This window comes from Chenopodium album, chromosome 23 (assembly GCF_948465745.1).
Source record: "Chenopodium album chromosome 23, dcCheAlbu1.1, whole genome shotgun sequence".
Lineage (NCBI taxonomy): Eukaryota > Viridiplantae > Streptophyta > Magnoliopsida > Caryophyllales > Amaranthaceae > Chenopodium > Chenopodium album.
This window is the reverse complement of record NC_137856.1, coordinates 35255051-35276948: the sequence shown is the minus strand read 5'-3', so window position 1 is coordinate 35276948 and position 21898 is coordinate 35255051. Positions and strand designations below refer to the sequence as shown.

Genomic DNA, 21898 nt, shown 5'->3' with positions numbered 1-21898 from the left:
TTATTTCGGGTAATGTATATGTTTGGCAATTCAATTATTGAACTACTTGCATCTTTTAATTATATGTTTTGTTATGATTTTTTTTGGACCAAATCGAAATAAATAGTTTAATATCCAAATTATAGTAATCCCACCGTCTTAATTCATAAAAACTAAAATCTAAACGCAACTAAAATTTCATTTTTGCAAGATTTGAACAAAATTAATATGAAATAGAACTTCCATCATTACTTTTTCTTGTTTAAACTTGGAATCTTTTTGTGAGAAAAAATTGATCAAAAAGTAAAAAGCAAAAAGAAATGGGAGGTGTACATAATAGCAGATTAGTTGGACGGGCTAGGAGTTAAGGATAGATTATTTCTAAGGAAAACTTTTGTATACATCCGGTTTTCAGTAATTTACTGTAAATCGGGTACACTTTTGTCATATTTAGTATCACTTTTGTCATATTTAGTATCACTTTTGTCAAATTTAGTGTCACTTTTGTCAAATTTAACAATAAAGCATAAATAACTCTTATATATGTTAGGGTAACTTTTGTGCGTTTTAGTGTAACTTTTGCACATTTTATTGTCACTTTATAATGGATGTTCGGTAATTTACTGAACATCTGTTTTATTTAAAAGTTTGTGTATTTCTAATAGTGTCACACTTTTTCTCCCAACATTGTAATCTAATTCTAACCTAAACCCTAATGTAGTCTTCTAATTCAAACCTAACACCATAAGTATACAATCTTCACTTCTTCGATTGACACTACAAGTATACAAGCTAAGCTAGGAGCTTGAGAAACAAGATTGGTTAAGATGGTAAGGTTGGTCTCAAGTTTGCGATCACCTACTTCTCACCTCCCCCTAATTAATCATCCCATTATATAACATTCATAATTAATATAGACCTCCAATGTAATGCCACCTTGTATAAACCTTTAAAAAAAGCATGTGTGTAACATGTAAGCTAAGACTTTGTAAGTTGTAACATCACCTTGCCTCATGTGGCTAAATTCTTGTCTCTTAATAATTTAAATAAAAGAACCAATCCAGCCACTATGCTAATCATTTATAATTATACACAAATTAGGCAAATACACTACTTAGTCAATCGTCCTCCACCTAATTAAAATAAGTCATGATACCATTAATTAGATGGTAAAAAGTCGTACCTTGTCCCAGAGGGTAGCTTCAATAGATATTAAAAAGAAATTCATGCTTCAATTCCATTTTAGCAATTCGTATGAAATTGCATGTCTTTTTATTAAGGCCCTGTTTGATTCACTTTAATTTTGTCGAACTGAAATTATTTTTACTGAACTGTACTTATTTTTACTGAACTGAACTTATTTTTACTGAACTGAACTTAATTTTACTGAACTGAAATTATTTTTACTAAAATTAAATTATTTTTACTGAACTGAAATTATTTTTACTGATTTTCTATTACTAGTATAATTCTTCTTTAAGAAAACTGAATTTTACTGAACTGAACTTATTTTTACTGAACTGAAATTATTTTTACTGAACTGAAATTAATTTTACTGAACTGAAATTATTTTTACTTAATATTATTTTTTTAAAGTGAAAAGAACAGGGCCTAAGTATCTTGATTTTGAGTGATCTTTTTTTTGTCTTTATTCCATGATAAATTGATAAGAATGGATTTGCCACTACTTATATAAGAAGTATTTAATTAACATCATATATCAACGTGATTAGAAATGTTTTAAAAACATGGTTTTTAAAAATCAAACTAAACACCATCAAAGAGATCCAATTCAATCTATAAGTTGGAAACATACAATACTCTAGTCATTGATATTATTGTCTGTTTTGGTCCGGTCCACTCCAATATACTGTAATTACGTTTGTGAACTGTCTTTACAATAATGATTATTGGTATCACTATTTTAAAATATTTGAAGAATTTTACAATATGTGTCAATGCGTGCACTTGAGAATTTAATAACATCGAAAATTCTTTATCATTTACATGCTAATTCTAGATACTTCGGAGAAAATAGGATTGCACTTTATACACTTAAAACTGATACAAATTGATACGGGAATTCGTACTATTTTTACTTTTGAAAATAAAAATAAAATGATATTAGTACATACTCTCTCTGTTTCTAAAATTATAAAATATACTTAAACTAGTTTAATCCCGTACATTGCACGAATTAAATAGATACTCGTATTATTTGTTTAAAATGGTTGTCAATATTCTTTATTTAAAAAAGTATAATCATAATCTCATTACTTAATTTTGAAAGAAATATCGTATTTGTTTAGTTTTAGAACTTATGAAGAAAAAATAGAGAAAAAGATGATGATGTCAAAAATAGTTTTGGCGGAAAAAAATTTCATAAACAGTTGACAAGTGTCCCTTAATAATGTCAGCATGTTCTGTTTCAGTAATAGTTAATAGATATACGCATTCAGCCCAACAATAACATACTTCAACCATTACCTGTCCTATTCACCAATATAATTCATGAGAGTTAACAGAACTCGTCTTCAAGACTACTCTCTCTCTCTCTTGCGTTGTGAGAAGAAGAGGCAAAACTCATTGACTTTGTATAAAATTACACAAAATTAGTCAAGTCAGCTCTTTATTAAGCAAGAGATTTAAGTCTACTCACACCCAAAAGATCAAGCTCAGTCCCATCATTTTTAAAGCTCCTTCTTCCATCCTAAATTTAAGGGCAAGGTATTTTTTTTAGCTCTTAAAGGCATCTATTTTTCTTTATAATCTTCTTTTATTTATTTAATTTTGTTAATCGCCTAGCATTGCTTTGCTTGATCATATATATAACTTTGTAAAATCATTTATGATAATTTGATTTTATTTCCATTATTCATGATACTAATAATGCCCATGAATTATATTATATGTTACTTGCATAATTGATTTCTTTTAAAATCTATTTATACAATATACTTAAAACAATCTCTAAACCAAAAAAAAAAGTGAATTAATCAATTAATTAATGTTGTGGTCTTTCTAATTGAATTTGTTCTTGCTAATGATGTAGATGAAGGGGTACAATAAAGAGGAAGAAAAGGAGACGAAGCCATCTGAGAAGGAAATTTTTGGCATTTGTGGGCCCTTACACCTTAATTGTGTTGATTGGTACTTTATTTTTTTTTAATCTTTTTATTTTGACATTAGTTACTTCAATTATTATAGGAATATTGACTAGTAAATAGAGGTGAATGTTTATCTTGGTCTAAATAAATCGAAAGAGCATTACAAATTACAAATGAGAGCGATAGATGAATCGGATCATCGAAAGTGATTTAATTTACTCAGCTATATGTTACTTTAGTCAATTCAATGTTGTTAAAACTAGAATATGTCATGCATATTATTCCATTTTACTATGATAGTGGATGATTCTCAATTGGATATATACTTGTATGATTCGTTACATACCGATTGCACCAAGATACTTATCTTGTTATCTAGTCTACTTTTGTATACGTGATTGTAATAGAGCCACTCATCTAATTTACATTAATTTCAGGAGAATACCGGATCATAGAAGATCGGTTGCAGCTAGTTTGGTTCAAGGAGTGTACATTTTAGAGAGAGACCGCCAACAAAAGCGAACAGGGCACAATGCACTAGCCCCAATTTGGTGGGATTTTTTCCATTTCAAATGCATCCAAATCCTTGTAGATCAAGTTGATTCCTCCACATTCGGAGCGATTTTCGAGTACAAGTACCACAATCCTAATTATTATCACCCCATGGCATCCCAAAGTGTACCCCCTCAATATGTTATTGCCTTCCGGGGTACGGTTACCAAACCCGACACACGTAAACGAGACCTCTACTTGGATATCCAACTCGCCCTAAACGGGCTAACCCGTAATTCTCGGTACCAAACATCACTCCAAGCAGTAGAGAACCTAATAGTCAACGTTGGTCAACGGAATGTTTGGTTAGCAGGGCATTCTCTAGGGGCAGCAATAGCCCTACAAGTAGGAAAAGAAATGGCTAAAAGAGGTTGTTACATAGAAACTTACCTTTTTAACCCTCCATATACTTCTGCCCCGATTGAGACACTCAACAACCCGAATTTAAAAACGGGTGCCCGTATCGCTACTAGTGTTATAACAGCTGGCCTTACACTTGCTCTTAAGGGTACAAAAAATAAGTACACCACACAACAACATGACCCATTTACTATACTTAGTTCTTGGATACCATACTTGTTTGTGAACCCGAAAGACCCGATTTGTTGCGAGTATATCGGGTATTTCGAGCATCGGGAGAAGATGGAAGGATGGGGTATAGGTGGGATTGAAAGGATTGCAACTAAAAATTCAGTAGTGGGTTTATTATCAGGTGCATTAGGAAGAGAAGGTGAAGCCCTACATTTGATTCCTTCAGCATTTGTTATTAAGAATATGATTGTTAAAGAACAAGATCTTAAGATATCTCATGGAATTCATCAATGGTGGGAACCTCATCCATTTTGGCAGCCTCAACTTTACAAATTTAGTTGACATGAAGGAATATGCAGGGGAATTATATGTTATTTTGAAAATTCATGTAACTACAAAGAAAGAGTTGTGTGATTTTTTTTTAAAATTTTTTTTTTTATATATAGATAACTATATCAATGTATTATCATTGGTTAAATTTTGTATGGGGTTAGGGCAACCTATATTCCTGATGACTTGTTTGCAAGTGTAACTTTAACCTTAATGAATAAGTAACGTGATATCATCTCCGGTAGCGGATTTAAAATTTTGTCTTTATTTGGGTTCGGAATACAATGGAATAAAATGTCATAATTCAAATTACACTTTTTAAAAAGATAATTTTGATGTGCAATTAGAATTGAATTTGCGGAGAAACAAATGGATAATTTTTATGATATGACACGTAATTTTTCCAAAAAATACTTTAAACCTTTCATCTCCAGATTGTAAAAAAAAAAACAAAACATATCCATATTAATACTTACAATATTATTCAACGTCATTTATCCAATACCTATAAATAGTTAATTATCATGATCATTTATATATGTTTTCCAGTTGTATAAAGCGAAAAAAGCTAAATAAAAATTACAAAGCTCAAAATATTTCCTAAATATTACTCGTAAGTTCAACTAACAAAAAGAACAAAGGTAGTAATGTATATAGCACGTTGGACAACATTCTCAGTTTCTCTACAAAAACTTTCATATATATACAAGGGTGTTCCTTTTGCTCTTAACAAAAAATATTGAATGAGCGGAAAGTAACTCTAAATATATGAGTATCTTACATCCGGGTGTACATAAATTTCGCGATTTAAAAAAAGGAGTAGGCTACCGCGTCTAAAGCCTCATACCACTTCTTGGAGGAAACTTCCAAGTTGTTACTTTTTCGCTGGAAACTACAAACGCTCCTTTCTTTGACCTTGGAGAAGAAGCAAATTTCTTATAATTCATTAATTTACTTCATACTTTTTCTCCTTTCATTTTTTCTATAAGAAAAAAATTGTTTAATAAACTCAGAATAAAACTGGGTCAATCACTAAAAAAATTTAATTTAATTTTTTTTATTTGAAAAACTAGATTTATACTCCTAGAATTATCTCCTCCCTCTTTCATAGAGCAAAATTTCTGCTCTGTCACATCTAGCTTTTAGCACTCTGCTGCATTTTTTGGTAAATTTCTTCGTCATCTTACAACTATTTCTGTTAATATAATTCTTGATCTTATATAAATTAATTTGATTTGTTGTATTTTGCTTATTGTATCTGCATGTTATGTGTAAATTCTTCAATTTCTTGTTTATGATCCTGTTTTGACCTGCAAAAACTCTGCTTGTCGTATTTTCGTGACAATAATAGATTAACTGGAAATGAAATTTCTTTATATTAGGAAAGGGTTGATTTGCATATAAACAGATTAATTTTAATTAATGTAAAATCTAATGTGATGTATCATTGACTTTGGAAGCAGGGTTTCAAGTTTGTTGTTGACTAAAGAGAAAAATGAAGGGGGAGAAGAAAGAAGAAAAGAAGCCAGTTGAGAAAGAAAATTTTGACATTTGTGGCCCTCTCCATCTTACTTCTGTTGATTGGTAATTATTTCATTTATTACCCTCATTCTTTTTTTTTTTTTTTTTTTTTTTTTTTTTTTTTTTTTTTTTTTTTGGTGATGAGGCCGGGATATTGGTTTGATTACTTTATAATACGAGTAGTCACTTTCGAATTATATTGGTCAAATTTAAACATTTTTTACTGCAATTAAATTATATGACAACTAATTTAGATTATGATACAGAGTACTATTTAATGATTTGGTGATCATATGATTAAGAGAACCATACATTGAACATCATGTAGATAGATCAATTTAGTATTGATATCTTTGTTCACATTTTTCTCGTAACAAAAGGTAGGGAGAGAAATCTAATACTAGTAGAATAGGAAGAATGTTACTAATTTGGTGCTAGGCTACCAAAAGTAGTGTTAACTCTATCCCAAGATCAGATACTACATTTATACTTCGTATTTAACTTCACCTAAAAATCAAATGGTCACTTTCTAAATTTAGTAAGTTTTACATTTTTTTTTGAAAGATAGTAAGTTTTACTTTATTTTTAATATTTTGCATGTCAACCTTATTGATACTTCTAATTTCAAAAAATTGTTACATTAAGAAAGTAAGGACACAATAATTTGAACAATAAAAGATAGCTATTGAATATTGATACTTGTCAAACCTCATTATTGTAGGAGATTACCGGAACATAGGAGGTCTTTTGCGGCATGTATGGTTCAAGGAGTGTTTGTTCTAGAGAGGGATCGCCAAGAAAATCGAACAAAGGATGATGCATTAGCCCCAATTTGGTGGAATTTTTTCCATTACAAATGCTTCCAAACCCTAGTAGATCCAATCGATTCGTCAATTTTTGGGATCATTTATAAGTACAAACCCCACATCCCGAACATTTTTTATCCAACAGGTACACCCCCTAAGTATGTCATTGCATTTCGAGGCACGATCGTAAGACCCGAAACTCGAAAACGGGACTTCCACTTAGATGTAAAACTCGCCTTAAATAGGTTGGCCCGAGACTCGCGGTATCAAGCCGCATTTCAAGCAATAGAGGGCATAATAGCCAAAGTAGGCCCTAATAAGGTTTGGCTAACGGGGCATTCCTTAGGGGCGGCTATAGCGTTACAAGCGGGCAAAGAATTGGCTAGACGTGGATATAATATAGAAACTTACCTTTTTAACCCTCCTTATATTTCTTACCCAATTGAGAAACTCAATGACCCAAATTTGAAAAATGGGGCCCGCATCGCTCGTAGCGTTTTAAATGCGGGCCTTTCTCTTGCTATAAATGGAACAAAAAACAACACTACACCCGAACAAAAAGACCCTTTTACAATACTTAGTTCTTGGACCCCGTACTTGTTTTTGAACCCGAAAGACCCAATTTGTTGCGAGTATATCGGGTATTTCGAGCATCGAGAGAAGATGGAAGGATGGGGAGTGGGAAAAATTGAGAGGATTGCAACAAAGAATTCGGTTTTGAGTTTATTATCGGGAGCATTAGGGAGAGATCATGGTGAGGCGTTACATCTAATACCATCGGCTTTCGTTACTAAAAATGTGGTTGTTAAGGAACAAGATTTGATGGCTGCTCATGGGCTTCTTCAGTGGTGGGAACCTCATTCACATTGGCAGTCAAAGGTTTATCAATTTGATTGTGTTTCCATTGATCAAAAGTGGCAAAAAAATGTCCAACCTATGAACTAAATTTACAAGTTTACAACTAACAAATTATGACAATTTTGTGTGAACTTTTAAAGTGTAATTATGCTTGATAAAATCTTATATGCAATTGTGGATAGACACATATTTATGATAAATTGATTTATTTTGTTTTTTATATTCTTGTATCTTTATAGACTCTAAGAATGAGAGTGAGGGATAGCTCAAGTAGTTAGAGCTCCCCTCCCGTTTCCAATAGATCTTGGGATTGATTCTCATCACCCGTCTTTGTGGCTCTCGAAACACCAAAAAAAAAAAAAAAAAAAAAGACTCTAAGAATGTGGGTACACTATAATATCATCAATTGTGCAGAAAATTATTTCGTGACATGGTATCAGAGCCAAAATCACTCTAATCCTTAAAATCAATTTCTACATTCAACATTCTAATCCCTAAAATCAATTTCTACATTCTACATTATAAGTTTTACTAGGGCTGAGCAAAACTACCCGAAAAACCGAAAATCTGAAAAACCGATCCGTAACCGTTCCGAAAATTAGGGTACCCGATCCGATAACCATAACGGTTCAGGTACCCGTTTCAATAATTTGTTATCGGGTATGGTTATGGGTATCATTTTAAAATTTAACGGTTACCCGATCCGATCCGATAAGCATACTTTTTTTTTCCCTACTTAAATATATTAATATAAATCTAAACTTTTATTTTACTTCATAATTACTTTATAATATCAATGATTAGTAATATTATTAATAATTTAGTCAAGATCATATAGTATCGTTGTTAATTAATTGTAAATTATATTATAATAACTACATAATTAAGTTTAATTATCATTATTGGATATTTTATTGGGTACCCGATAACCGATCCGAAAATCCGAATACTCGAACTCCGGGTACCCGAACTCATCGGTTCCGGTTATGAGTATCACTTTTAGTGATTTTGGTTATCGGGTACCCAAACCGTTAGTACTAACGGTACGGGTACCCGTCCCATGCTCACCCCTAAGCGTTACAATCAATTTCAACATTTTTTTAATCAATTTCTACCTTCTACGTTATAGTAATCTTTTCATCAAACTTCTATACACATCCCTTTTATCAATTGTCATATCTAACAATGTTTGTGTTATATTAATCTTTTAATCAACTGTCATAACTAACAATGTGGGTCTATGTATTAATCTTTAAGAAAAAAATTAGAGTCATTCCAAATTTTAAAATTATTATTAAGAACTGAAATCACACAAAATTTTATCGACATATAATATTTAAGTAAAAGAATTGTTGCACTCCCATCATAGGAGATGTAAATATGATATATATTATCATTCTTAGCATGAGTGGTAAACGACTCTTTCTTATTAAATTCGTTAATTAGGCTATTGTTTGTGTATTAGATTTAGCTAAGCTAACACCATACACTGTACTACTTTAGCTACTTACAAAAGTATATCACATGTTATTCTCCACTCAACAACTAACTCATTATTTTTTATATCAAGTGAGACTTTCCCCAACGGATAAAACTTAACCTATGTGCCAATGGATTGCAAAAATACGCAAACCCACCCCCTCAATGCTACCCTTGCACCACATTTAGCCAATTTAAGTAGAACTTATATCTAGCTCAAAGGTTATGCTCAACCGAGAACCACTCATTTGGCACACACAATTAGTGTGTTTCCCTCACTCTCTAAATATTTGTTTTGGGAAGAAAGTTAGGAAAAGTGAGTGATTGATAAAAGTTGATTGCATTTATATATGTAGAGTTGAACCTTAGATTACTGCCTATATATAGGCCACCTTCCGCTAAGTCTGTAATATTCCTAATTCTAGGACATTCCAGCCTCAATATGAAGAGTACTACACAACAATTCCCTACAACAATCTACATGTATACATCCTATAAGTATGCACAACCATACTTATACTTCAGACACTACTTCAAATTTCTAATGTAGTAGAATACACAAGAACATACTAAAATTCCCCAAAATATACTTCAGACACTACTTCAAATTTCTAATGTAGTAGAATATACAAGAACATACAAAAGTTCCCCAAAATATAGTCTACAACGTTGCAGAAATTAAGAATGCACCAGCAATTGACATTTCTAGATCTCCTTCTATAAAAGTGAAGTAACGCGTCCATTAACTTCAACATATAATGGTCACCAAATTTAATTATTTAAACATACACTTTGGGTCCTAAATTGTTCCATTATTATAATATTATGTCATTGTAAATTAGATGTTCACTGAAAATACATGGTATGTTTAATAGTCTATATATGTAGGGGGAGATTGTGGTCGTATTAGGCAATTAGTTGGTAGTTGGTTCATATACGTGGTTATATTAACTGCTTTGACTAGGTTGTTGTATTAGTTGAATTGAATAGTTGGTTGTGTAAAAGTGTTTTGTAAATAGTTGTTAATTATTAGCTGTTTCATTGTATGTAATAACTAAAAAGCTAAAATATTCAATAAGCTAATATCAAAAAGCTCATTTTCTAAGCTTTTTCAAATAGAGCTTTTTGAGCTCAAAAAGCTCTTTAAGATTAGGGTAAGTAACACACTAACCCTTTTTGTTAGTGTGTTTATGGTTAGTAATACACTAAACTAAAATAGGTGGGCCTTTCATTGCTTGGTCATATAGTTGGGTCATATGCCCATATGATGAATTGGGCTTCGTAAAACAGAGATAAAATTAACCTTTTATCAGTTTTTGTATCAAGAAACAATTACAAAATAATTACTTTTACTTTTAAGATTGGCTATAAGAAGTTAGAATTGCTCATGATCAACTACTCCCTCCGTCCCTAAATTATATTTCTCCTTTCAATTTTTGGTGTTCTAAAATTACATTCTTTCTTTCTATTTTTGGTAAGTTTTTTTTTTTAGCAAATCAACTCTCTTTTCTGTTTCATATTTAATGCTTTTTCACTCATCTTTACCTAATCTCACTCATAATCCTTGTACCAAATTACAATGAATATGATTGGTTAAAAATTTTCAATTAGGAGCATGTGATTGGTCCTATTTTTTTTTCAAAGGATTGATGACATGTCATGAGTAATAACTAACTATCTTTGTCCTTTCCATTGCATTATTTAATTATTGTTATTTGTCTTATTCTTCCCTCCTTAATTCCGGTTGATTTCCCAAAATAATGTAATAATATAAACTAATTCCTTATATACATTGGTTTAAAAACTATTTCTCACAATATCGTCCACGTAAGCTCGGTTTCAAGGTTCGGTATTTGCAAGCATAAAACCGCTAACATTATAGGCGGTTTTAACTATTATAGAACCTCTAATGGTATTACCGTATTAGAGGTTCTATGCATAGAACCTCTATTGGTATTAGCGGTTCTTTACGTAAAACCTCTAATACCATTAGCCGTTCTATATAAAGAGTTGCTAGTGAGCTAAAGTAGAGGTTCTATGCATAGAACCTCTAATGGTATTAGCGGTTCTATTATAGAACCTCTAATGGTATTAGCGGTTCTATTATAGAACCTCTATTGGTATTAGCGGTTTCATTATAGAACCTCTATTGGTATTAGCGGTTTTTTACTGTTAAATTCCAAACCTAGGAACCGATCCTATGTGGGCGGTATTGTGGAAAATAGTTTTAAAACCTACTTATATAGGGAATTAATTTGTATTTTAGCATTATTCAAGGAAATCACTCCCTTAATTCCCGTGTAAATTTCCAAACAGGAATGTAATTTAGGGACGGAGGGAGTATCTCAAAATTCTCTACACAGATCGAGTACCATTTATTTTTGATAAGAAACGTGCCTTCTAAAAAAAAAAGAGCTAGTTTATGCTATGTATTGTACTACTACTCCGTACTATTTTAAGCCAGTTAAGATCAATTACATTTAATGCGTCATATATATGTATAATGTATAAAGGATAAAGATGATTATATCATCATCATTAGTAGTTAAACATAGAATATGTAAATTCCTTGATTTACTCCTTAACTTTGATAATCAAAGTATATCCCTTATAATTAGCTAACGTACCTAGTCATATTGTATCTAGTCATAGTTTGGTATGTTCAATGCTTTAATCTTGTACTATATATACTCTTGTATATTCATCAATATAATTAAGCTTTCCAACATTCTCTTTCTCATAACTCTATCATAATGTATGGAGTATAATGTATTTAGTGGATACTAGTTTGCTAAAACTGCAAGAAACAAACAGGGTGGCTCAAATATTCAACCGACAATTATTACGAGTAAATCTTTGTTTGTTAATTAATTATGTAGCAATGATGTATCTCAACAAATTCACAAATCCTTTTGCAAATAATAAGATGAATAAAAGTTGGTTTGTATAGCTTGATTGTTAAGTTTTATTTTAGCTTAAAAGCACATCAAAGTAGTAATAATCTCAAACTTTTTACAAATTTAAGTCCTTTTACTATCATTATATTGCGAGCTACAGCATGCACCATATTTGCGGTACTTTTTATCTTACTTTTTATTTATTTTATTCTTTATATTATTCTGCTTTATAGCAATTTTAGTCGCTTTACACATAAAGGTTGTGAAATTGTGGAATAATAAATCTTTAAGTATATTCGTTTCAAAAATCATGCATCATTTTGACGCTTTACCACTAATTTCTTATCTACAAAGATTATTAAAATTAATATTGTGAAGATATAAACGTTTATTGAGCAAATCTAACGACATTTTAAGTATTAATATTAGTTTTTGTTTTTAATATATTAACAAAAATGTAATAGATAATTGGAAAAAAAAGTTTGTTTATCATCACCCTAGAAATAATATAATAATGCTTCCATAATTTCATTTGCAATAGTAATATAAATAGAAATATTTTGAAATTAATCAAAAAGACTAGCTATAAGTATTACTTTTGTATTATATAAGTTTGATGAAGAAATTACAAAGTAAGGAATATTTATAGTGGTTAAGGAATTAATATCATCATAGTAGAGATCAACTTCAACTTCAGCGCCCTTAATTAGTTAATTGTCATTGGTTGGTTTTGGTGGGTGAGAAGTCTACTTTTCTACTCAAATCACTAAGCTAAGAAAAATCAATCTTAGCTTTATTATATGCTCCAACCAACTAATGCATGCCTTTAATTAGCTTCTAAAAATAATTTCTTGTCTCTTCTAGCTTTCCATCATCAACTTACATGAACATTATGAAATACAATAATATATCCTCAATAATGTGGCAACTATAGTACTCTATAAATAAACTAATCATATATTGATATTTTGATGGTCACAACATCGAATACATATAAATAATTGAATATAAATCCTTTTTCGTCTCACAATTTATGTACCATGTACAATATCACATTTTTCATTGAATTGATATAAATGGTACTTTATCGTCCACCAGTTTTAATTTTAAATTCAAAATTAAAGTATGTATGTGAACTGTAACAGTCTAATTCACTACTTAATAAAGGTCATTGTAGTCATTCTCTCAGGAATATCAATTCTGTTATTTTAGTCATGATTAGCTTAGATATTTTCTGTCTTTTTGTACTGTCATGTAATTTCTAGGAAGCTTCTTTTGTAGCTGTTATTTTGTTTTCAGTGCCAAGATATTTTTGGTGGTTTTGGGTGTACAAAAGGCAGACTGTACTGCTCTTTCAATCAATGAGAAATGACTGAACATTCCCTCTGCTGAATTCTTCTATTCTATCCTCTTGCAACATTCCTTTCATTTTACTCTTCATGGTACCAGAGCCACAGTTGCAAAATCGGGATAAAAATCAGCAGAGCTGAAGTAGCCTTCTCATTTGAATACTCTGATCTGTTGCTGTTCTCTCTTTCTTTCTTTCTTCTCTTCTTCTTTCCTTCTGTTTCACTCTTTTCTTAAGTATGGCAACTGATTCAAATAGTCCTCTTTACCTGCATCCGAATGATGGGTCTTACACTATTAGTGTTGATAAACTCACTGGGGTAGCAGACTATAGATCCTAGAGAAGATCCATGGAAATAGCTCTCACAGCTAAGAAGAAGATTGGTTTTGTGCTTGGAACAGTTCTGAGATCTGCTTACACTGGGGATGCTGTCAAAACAGATCAGTGGGACACCTGCAACTCAATGGTAATTACCTGGATCCATGCTTGCTTGTCTGATACAATTAAAAAATCTGTTTTGTACATTAACACTGCTAGAGAAACTTGGGTTCAACTAGAAAAACGTTTTTCTATGTCAAATGGATCTAGGAAGTATAAGCTGAATAGAGATCTCTATAATCTGAGGCAAAACAATAATTCTGTAAATGTCTACTATACTAGTATGACTAGCTTGTAGGAAGAAATAGATTCTATGAATACTCTGCCTGTAGTTTCTGAATCAACAACTGATATTAGAAACTTGATGAGTGCAATATCAAAGTATCAGGAGGAAAATAGACTTTTCCAGTTTTTGAATGGCTTAGATGAGCATTTTGGGGCTATGAGAACTCAGCTCCTTATGCTGACTCCTCTGCCAACTGTTGAGTCTGCATGTTCTATGCTTCAGCAGGAAGAGAGCCAGAGAGAAGTGTTGAATTTGAGTGGACTGGAACATGGCATTTCAGCTATGTACAGTCGTGGTGGTGCTGGAACATACATGAATGCTGCAGAGACTAGAGTAACTCACTCAGGCAACAATGATAGAGTTGTTGAGTGTAGTGCTTGTGGAGGAAAAGGGCACACTCAGAACAAATGTTGGACTGTTGTAGGGTACCCAAAATGGCACCACAAACATAAATCTGGTGTTGTAAAACCTAGTTTTAGAACTCAGGATCAGAAGTGGAATACCAGGCCTGCACCAAAAGTGGCAGCTGCTGCTCAAACATATAACAACACTTCAGGTAGTGTTACTCTCACACAACAACAGTTTGAACAACTGCTCAGATCCTTGCCTGGATCAGCTGTGAACAAAGAAAGTGAGACTGATGAAAAATTGGAAAATAGCTTTTCTGGGATGGTTTCATGTCATGCTGCAATGTCCACCACTAGTGAGTGGATAATAGACTCAGGAGCATCTGATCACATGACAACAAGCCTGAATTTTGTGACAAAACCAAGAGAATGCAAAGAGTGTCTTAAAATCAACTTGCCTACAGGAGCTACTGCAAGAGTATCTCATATGGGAACTGTTGAGCTTCCAAACTCATTGTTCTTGAAGAATGTCTTGATAGTACCAAACTTCAAGCATAATCTTCTGTCAGTTCAGAAACTGCTGCAAGACTCTCAATGTGAAGTGATCTTTCACAAATCTCATTGTGTGATTAAAGATGTGGTGACAAAGAAAATAAAAGGGATAGGTAAGGCTAGAAATGGGCTGTATTACCTGATGAATGATGGTCTAAGTGTTCTGCTAGATGAACAGAACAAGACTAAAATCATCACTCATCCTATCTCTTTCTCTGGAAACTCTAAGGCAAAATCAGTGCCATTTGCTGTTTGGCATCATAGGTTGGGACATGCATCTCTGGAAAAACTCAGGCATATTGAGTGTGTAAAAGACACAATCAAGGAAAATAAACAAATTTGTGTAACTTGTCCTATGGCAAAATTCACTAAACTGCCATATGAACTGAGCAAATCTCATGCATCTACTCCTTTTGAGTTGATTCACATGGATATATGGGGACCTTACAGAGTTAATACCTGAGGAAAATACAGGTATTTTCTCACAATTGTGGATGACTGTTCAAGAACCACATGGGTTTACTTGCTGCAGCAGAAATCTGAATCTTTGTCTAAGCTTGAAATTTTCCAGAAATATGCTCAAACTCATTTTGATTGTAAAATCAAATACCTGAGGTCAGACAATGCACTTGAGTTTCATGATCAACACTGTCAAGAGTTTTTTTCCAAGCTGGGGATCATTCATCAAACCTCATGTGTTGACAGACCACAACAAAATGCCAGAGTTGAGAGAAAACACAGGCATATACTTGAAGTTGCAAGAGCCCTAAGATTCCAAGCTGGTCTTTCATTGGAATACTGGGGTGATTGTGTCATGACAGCTGTTCATCTTATCAATAGACTTCCAACTCCAGTCTTGAACAACAAATCTCCTTGTGAAGTTTTATTCAAAAAGTGTTCTGACTATTCTTATCTGAGAGTGTTTGGATGTCTTACATTTGCAGCAAATCCAAGTGTCACAGCAGACAAATTCAAGCCTAGAGGAGTGGCATGTATTTTCTTGGGTTATCCTGGTGCACAAAAGGGTTACAGACTGATGGATTTGGAAACAAAGAGAGTGTTTATCTCTAGAGATGTGACATTTCAAGAGAAAATATTTCCCTTTCAGAAAAACTCTCTTGATTCATAGATGAATCCTGTCCTGGTGTTTTAGGTGAAAAAGAAAAATTCAAAAATCTTTATGTTGATGAAGAAACTGAGCTGGAAGAATACAATGATATGGGTGAGATATCTGATCAAGAACAGGTGACAGATTTTCAGCATGAACCAGAAACAAATGATGCTGAAGCACCTATCCTTGAATCTCAAGAAGCTTCTTCTGAAACACAAGTGAGACAAAGTACAAGACCATCTGTACCACCCATCTGGATGAAAGATTATGTTCAGCCCAAGAAAAGAACAACTCAGCAAATTTCAAACTTGGCTGTCACAACTGTAAAGCCTGAATTCTATTGTTTCATGACAGCTCTTGAACACAATCCTGATCCTATTCTGTATAAAGATGTTGTTACTCAACAGCATTGGGTGGATGCCATGAATCAAGAAATTGATCAATGTGAGAAAAATGGAACATGGATAGTGACACCTCTCCCTTAAGGAAAAGAAAGTAATTGGTTGTAAATGGATTTACAAAACCAAGTACAAGTCAAATGGTGACATTGAAAGATACAAGGCAAGATTGGTTGTTCTTGGGTGTAAGCAGCAATATGGGTTGGATTATGGAGAAACTTTTGCTCCAGTAGCAAAAATGACTACTGTAAGAGCCTTGCTTGCTGTTGCTGCAATGAATGGGTGGATAACAACACAAATGGATGTGACAAATGCATTTTTGCATGGTGATCTTGATGAAGATGTCTACATGTCCTTTCCTGCAGGATATTCTGGAATTGGCAGCAAAATTCATGTTGATCCAACTGGAAATACTCAAAAAAGAGACACAAAGCTTGTCTGTAAACTCACAAAGTCCTTGTATGGCCTTAAACAAGCCCCAAGGCAGTGGTTTGTCAAGTTGTCTGCATCTCTGGTCACTTTTGGTTATACTCAATCAAAAGCTGATTACAGCTTGTTCACCAGATCTCAAGGAGATTCTATTACAGCAATTCTAGTTTATGTTGATGATCTTCTCATAACTGGAAACAATGAACAAGAAATATCAAGGCTCAAGGCAATGCTGGGATCTCATTTTCATATGAAAGATCTAGGTGCTCTTAGATACTTTCTAGGTTTGGAAATTGATCATACACAACAAGGAATCTTCATATCACAAAGGAAGTACATAACAGACATATTGAAAGAAGAAGGTTTGCTGAATATTAAGCCTTTAAAACTTCCTGTAGACTCACACTTACAACTGTCTGCTGATAAAGGAACTCCTCTTCCTAATCCAGCAATATATCAGCATCTCTTGGGGAAATTGATTTATCTTACAATCACCAGACCTGATATCTCTTTCACTGTTCATCTACTTAGCCAATTCATGCATTCACCAACCTCTACTCATCTGCAGGCTGTGAAAAGATTGCTGAGATATTTGGCTGGAACAGTCACTCAAGGCATCCTGCTAGCTCACTCTTCTGCAGCAATACTGACTGCATACTGTGATAGCGACTGGGCTAGCTGCCCATACTCCAGAAGATCAACAACAGGATACTGCATTCTTCTAGGGGACTCTCCTATATCATGGAAGTCTAAGAAACAGTCTGTGGTTGCTAGATCATCATCTGAGGCTGAATATAGAGCCATGGCACTCACAGCCTGTGAAGTTACTTGGCTGAAGTCACTTCTCAAAGATCTAGGGCTCAGATACCTAGGGCCTACCTTGATGTACTGTGACAATCAAGCAGCATTAGCCATATCTGCCAACCCAGTAATGCATGAGAGAACAAAGCATGTGGAAATCGATTGTCATTATGTCAGAGATATGGTGAAGACAGGGGATTTGATCACTAAACATGTCTCTTCTCAAAATCAGTTAGCTGATATCCTAACTAAAGAGCTGTCAGTAAAGCAACATCAAGAGATATTACACAAGCTGGGTGCTGTCTCACTAGAGCACTCAGCTTGAAGGGGGGTAATAAAGGTCATTGTAGTCATTCTCTCAGGAATATCAATTCTGTTATTTTAGTCATGATTAGCTCAGATATTTTCTGTCTTTTTGTACTGTCATGTAATTGCTAGGAAGCTTCTTTTGTAGCTGTTATTTTGTTTTCAGTGCCAAGATATTTTTGGTGGTTTTGGGTGTACAAAAGGCAGACTGTACTGCTCTTTCAATCAATGAGAAATGACTGAACATTCCCTCTGCTGAATTCTTCTATTCTATCCTCTTGCAACATTCCTTTCATTTTACTCTTCACTACTTTCTGCCTCTCATTATACATATTTCGGATGAATATAAAAGTAATTATACATCTTGGGAAAAAAGACGGCATAGTATTAAATTTGGAACAAAATTCAACAAAATTAATTAATCAATGATTTAGCTAGAAAGAAGAAATTCAAACGTTGGATTACAGCAAAGCATAATGGCAGTTCTCCTCCAATAATTCATGATGACAAAGGAAAAGTAATGGAAAAAAATTGACTTTGTGTGAAAATTTGTACGTAGTATGATTTCATGCTAAGATTCTTAATACATGCATTGATAAGATGATTGACACCAAAAGTTTACGAGATAATATATTCTCTTCTTTTCAAATCCCACTAATATAATGCAAATATGCCACCCCTTTTTCTATTTAGCTGCGAACGTTAAAGAATCTAACATTAACATTAGTCACATTGAGTCAAAAATCAATTCTTAAAAAGATAAATAAAACTAACTAGATTAATTAATCGCCTAACAAGGTTTTTAATTACTCAGATTTGTACTTAATAGCTAGTTCGCTTAGCTACCAATACTAGAATAGTCGACTTTTAATTTTAGTTCAAAAATATTGAGGATAGAGGACGGTTTTGGTATTTCTTAGATTGAAAGATTATAAGTTTTTGTAACTTTTTTAGTATTGAACCATAAATGATACGTATTTTTGTTGAGACCTTTTACAGAACGTAAGAATAAACTCTTTGTTCGATCAACATTACATAATATGTTAATTTTCCTTCATGAGTTGTACTTCATATGTTTGTTAGCTTTATTTAGGGTGATGCGGGCACATATATGTTTATTGGTCACAAATAATACAAGTAGCTTTTAGGATATTGACTTTTTAAGTGTTAAATAGCGAGCAAAATACCATGTTATGCACCTTTATTGCTGTTTTTCTTGGTATATATGATAACAATCTTTATTTGTCAATATAATTACATTAGTCATGTTGATGTAACCTCCTTTGTCATACAGCTCTTCAATTAGCACTGTTGAAAGCTACAAGCTAGCTAGATAGAAGTTTCCACATTTTCACAAAGTTGATTAATAAGGTATAGGGTCTTTATACAAGCCAACACAATCTCATGCATGTTGGATGACTAAGATCGTCCTATATTTATTTCTTCTTTACACTTGTTAAAATGTAGTACTATGTTTTTTCCGAATGAAAAGGTTAATGCAATTTAAAAGGTCTGATCCCATAACAGATAACCTAAAAGTTCATCCCTACAATAAAATAAAAACTAAAACGAGAAAGGATATTATATCAATCTTCAAGGAAGCAATCCAAGGAACAAAAAATGGTAGGTATTAGCGACATTATTACAAACAATAATATATTACCTCCGTTACATATTAGTTTTAACTTAATTGAAATATTTTATGTCTCACAAATAATACCACAAAGTTGCATGCAACTAATATTTAACTATGTAATGGAGGTAGTACATAAGATGGGCATGAGTAAATAAATAAAGGTTTGCATGAATTAATGGTTTATTATTAGTACAAGGGACCCTAGTTTGCATGAAATAATTTTTTATATTATACTTAATGTCTTAATTACATAAGCAATTGGTATGATATTGTCATATTGATGATGGTTTTGATTGAAACAATGCAAGCTAAGCAACATTTAATTTACACTTTTCTGAAAGAAAATTTATTTGACATTATTGGCAAATCTTATGAGGTGTCAATTCCATGGATTTCACTGTCTAATACGAGTAAATTGAAAACCCATGGTTGAGACTTGAGACGTGAGACGGCTTCGTTCCTTCACTACATGACAATTGACCAAGTTTAGGAAGCTACTAATTCTTACTTTTATTATCAACATAATGACACTTAGCTTTCTTTTTAACAGTCAATATTATTCCATTTTGTACTAATAATGGATTATAAAATAAACATGATCTAGGATCATGACAACTTGTTATATGTTTGTGCAAAAGTCCAATTAAACTTGTTTCACATTTTAAAAACATAAACATTTGTGTATAGTGCAATTAAACTGCTTGTTCCACAATTTCTTTTTTAAAAAAATTACGTCTCATGATAACACAACACGAACTCGACTATCATACAAATCAACTTAAATATGATCTAATTAGATAAAATTTTCATATCATATAATTAACTATCTGGTATATTACAAAATCAAATCTAAATACAGTCTATATAGTGATCTATCGGCACAGTTATATTTAAAAGCTAAATAATAGAGTGAAATTAGATTGGAATTTAATATCTTTTTCAAGTGTTTTCTTATCCTTTTGACTCCTTAGGCACAAGGTTTCTTAGCTACGTAGAATAAAGAAATTGAATTGAACTTTTCCAACACCTAAAAAAATGCCTTTTTTCTGTTTTTGGCTTAAATGAAAACAATGGCTTGATTCATATCAATGTTCTGGAATCTATTGATAATTGTGTGTAGAATTGAGCTATAATAGTTGACACTAAAGTTAATTTGTCCTCCATATTGTTTTTCGTGCGTTCACTTTCGACCACGCCGACAAAAATGACTACGATTTTATTCGTCTTTCCTTGCCCCCCTTTCTTCTCATCTACAATTTTTTTTTATCTTTTTTTTTTTAAGAATCTACGAATTATTTTTAAATATTATTGTATAATTTCACCCCATTATTATTAAAAGAACAAAATATGATATATATCTAACAAAGACAGGATGAGTTAATCAAGAATTTCTACTTCAGATAGAATAAAAATTGGACCACAAATGTTCAAAACAATGAAAATACACAATTCGGCCTAGTAACCTCAAAACTATAAGGTAATTTTCAACTAAATTTAAACAAGCTTGGTATAATAAAACTATACATTGTTGCACATGAATAATTGTTACTTGAATAAAATGTGCCTTTAATACATATGTTATATTTCGATGATTTCTAAAGTAATCAGATATAGATCGAGTAGATTTTAATATGTAAACATAATTATGACGAGTTTAAAACAATTTAGTAATTTTGTAAAGTATGCATTATGAGCAACACAAATATCCTATTTTTGGCGAAAGCAACGGAATTACCGTATAAAAAGTTAAAATAGCTAGTATTTACGTAATTGTTGCATTAGAATGAGGTGATAGTGTGATACTAAATTACTAATCGTACCTAACTAACTAGGAAAGTAAGGAAACCCTCCATGACTACATATTCCGGTTCCGGCCTTTGTCATGATTTCATCATCCATCTTTCCAAAATTTAATCATTCGATCTTTACCTTATCCATAGTGCATACTTCTACTACTTGCACGAGTATATCTCAGTTCAATTTCCATTAATATAAAATTCGATTCAACACACCCTTAACGCAGCATATGTGGTTCATGGCTCAACTCGTTAATATAATATTCATGCACCTTATATGTCGGCGTGTTTAACAGAAATCTCACTCTTAAGCACATAGCGTACACACATTTCATTGCACATTTGCACGTACCTCATACAAAGCCAAATCAACTACTAAAAACTAAAAAGACACAATCATAAATATTCATTCCAAATTTATATTCCAATAGTTCATGAGGATGTATACTT

General features: G+C 32.4%; 2 protein-coding genes across 2 annotated transcripts; both read left to right on the top strand.

Annotated features, from left to right (window-relative positions):
* The first annotated feature begins 2538 nt into the window (after positions 1 to 2538).
* LOC145609400 (GDSL esterase/lipase At4g10955-like) lies at positions 2539 to 4686 on the top strand. Its single transcript, XM_081664894.1, has 3 exons — positions 2539 to 2706; positions 3032 to 3129; positions 3524 to 4686. Exons 2-3 carry the CDS (start codon positions 3032 to 3034, stop codon positions 4509 to 4511), a joined length of 1086 nt encoding a protein of 361 aa, XP_081521020.1. The 5' UTR covers positions 2539 to 2706; the 3' UTR covers positions 4512 to 4686.
* An 827-nt stretch (positions 4687 to 5513) lies between these two features.
* LOC145609266 (GDSL esterase/lipase At4g10955-like) lies at positions 5514 to 8015 on the top strand. The gene is made up of 3 exons (XM_081664793.1): positions 5514 to 5664; positions 5963 to 6083; positions 6742 to 8015. Exons 2-3 carry the CDS (start codon positions 5995 to 5997, stop codon positions 7769 to 7771), a joined length of 1119 nt encoding a protein of 372 aa, XP_081520919.1. The 5' UTR covers positions 5514 to 5664; positions 5963 to 5994; the 3' UTR covers positions 7772 to 8015.
* Positions 8016 to 21898: the final 13883 nt, after the last annotated feature.

Bases quoted from the DNA above. Each gene is read 5' to 3' on its own strand.
- LOC145609400 (XM_081664894.1), top strand. From the start codon at position 3,032: ATGAAGGGGTACAATAAAGAGGAAGAAAAGGAGACGAAGCCATCTGAG. The intron at 3,130-3,523 runs GTACTTTATTTT...CATTAATTTCAG, and splicing joins CACCTTAATTGTGTTGATTG to GAGAATACCGGATCATAGAA.
- LOC145609266 (XM_081664793.1), top strand. From the start codon at position 5,995: ATGAAGGGGGAGAAGAAAGAAGAAAAGAAGCCAGTTGAGAAAGAAAAT. The intron at 6,084-6,741 runs GTAATTATTTCA...TCATTATTGTAG, and splicing joins CATCTTACTTCTGTTGATTG to GAGATTACCGGAACATAGGA.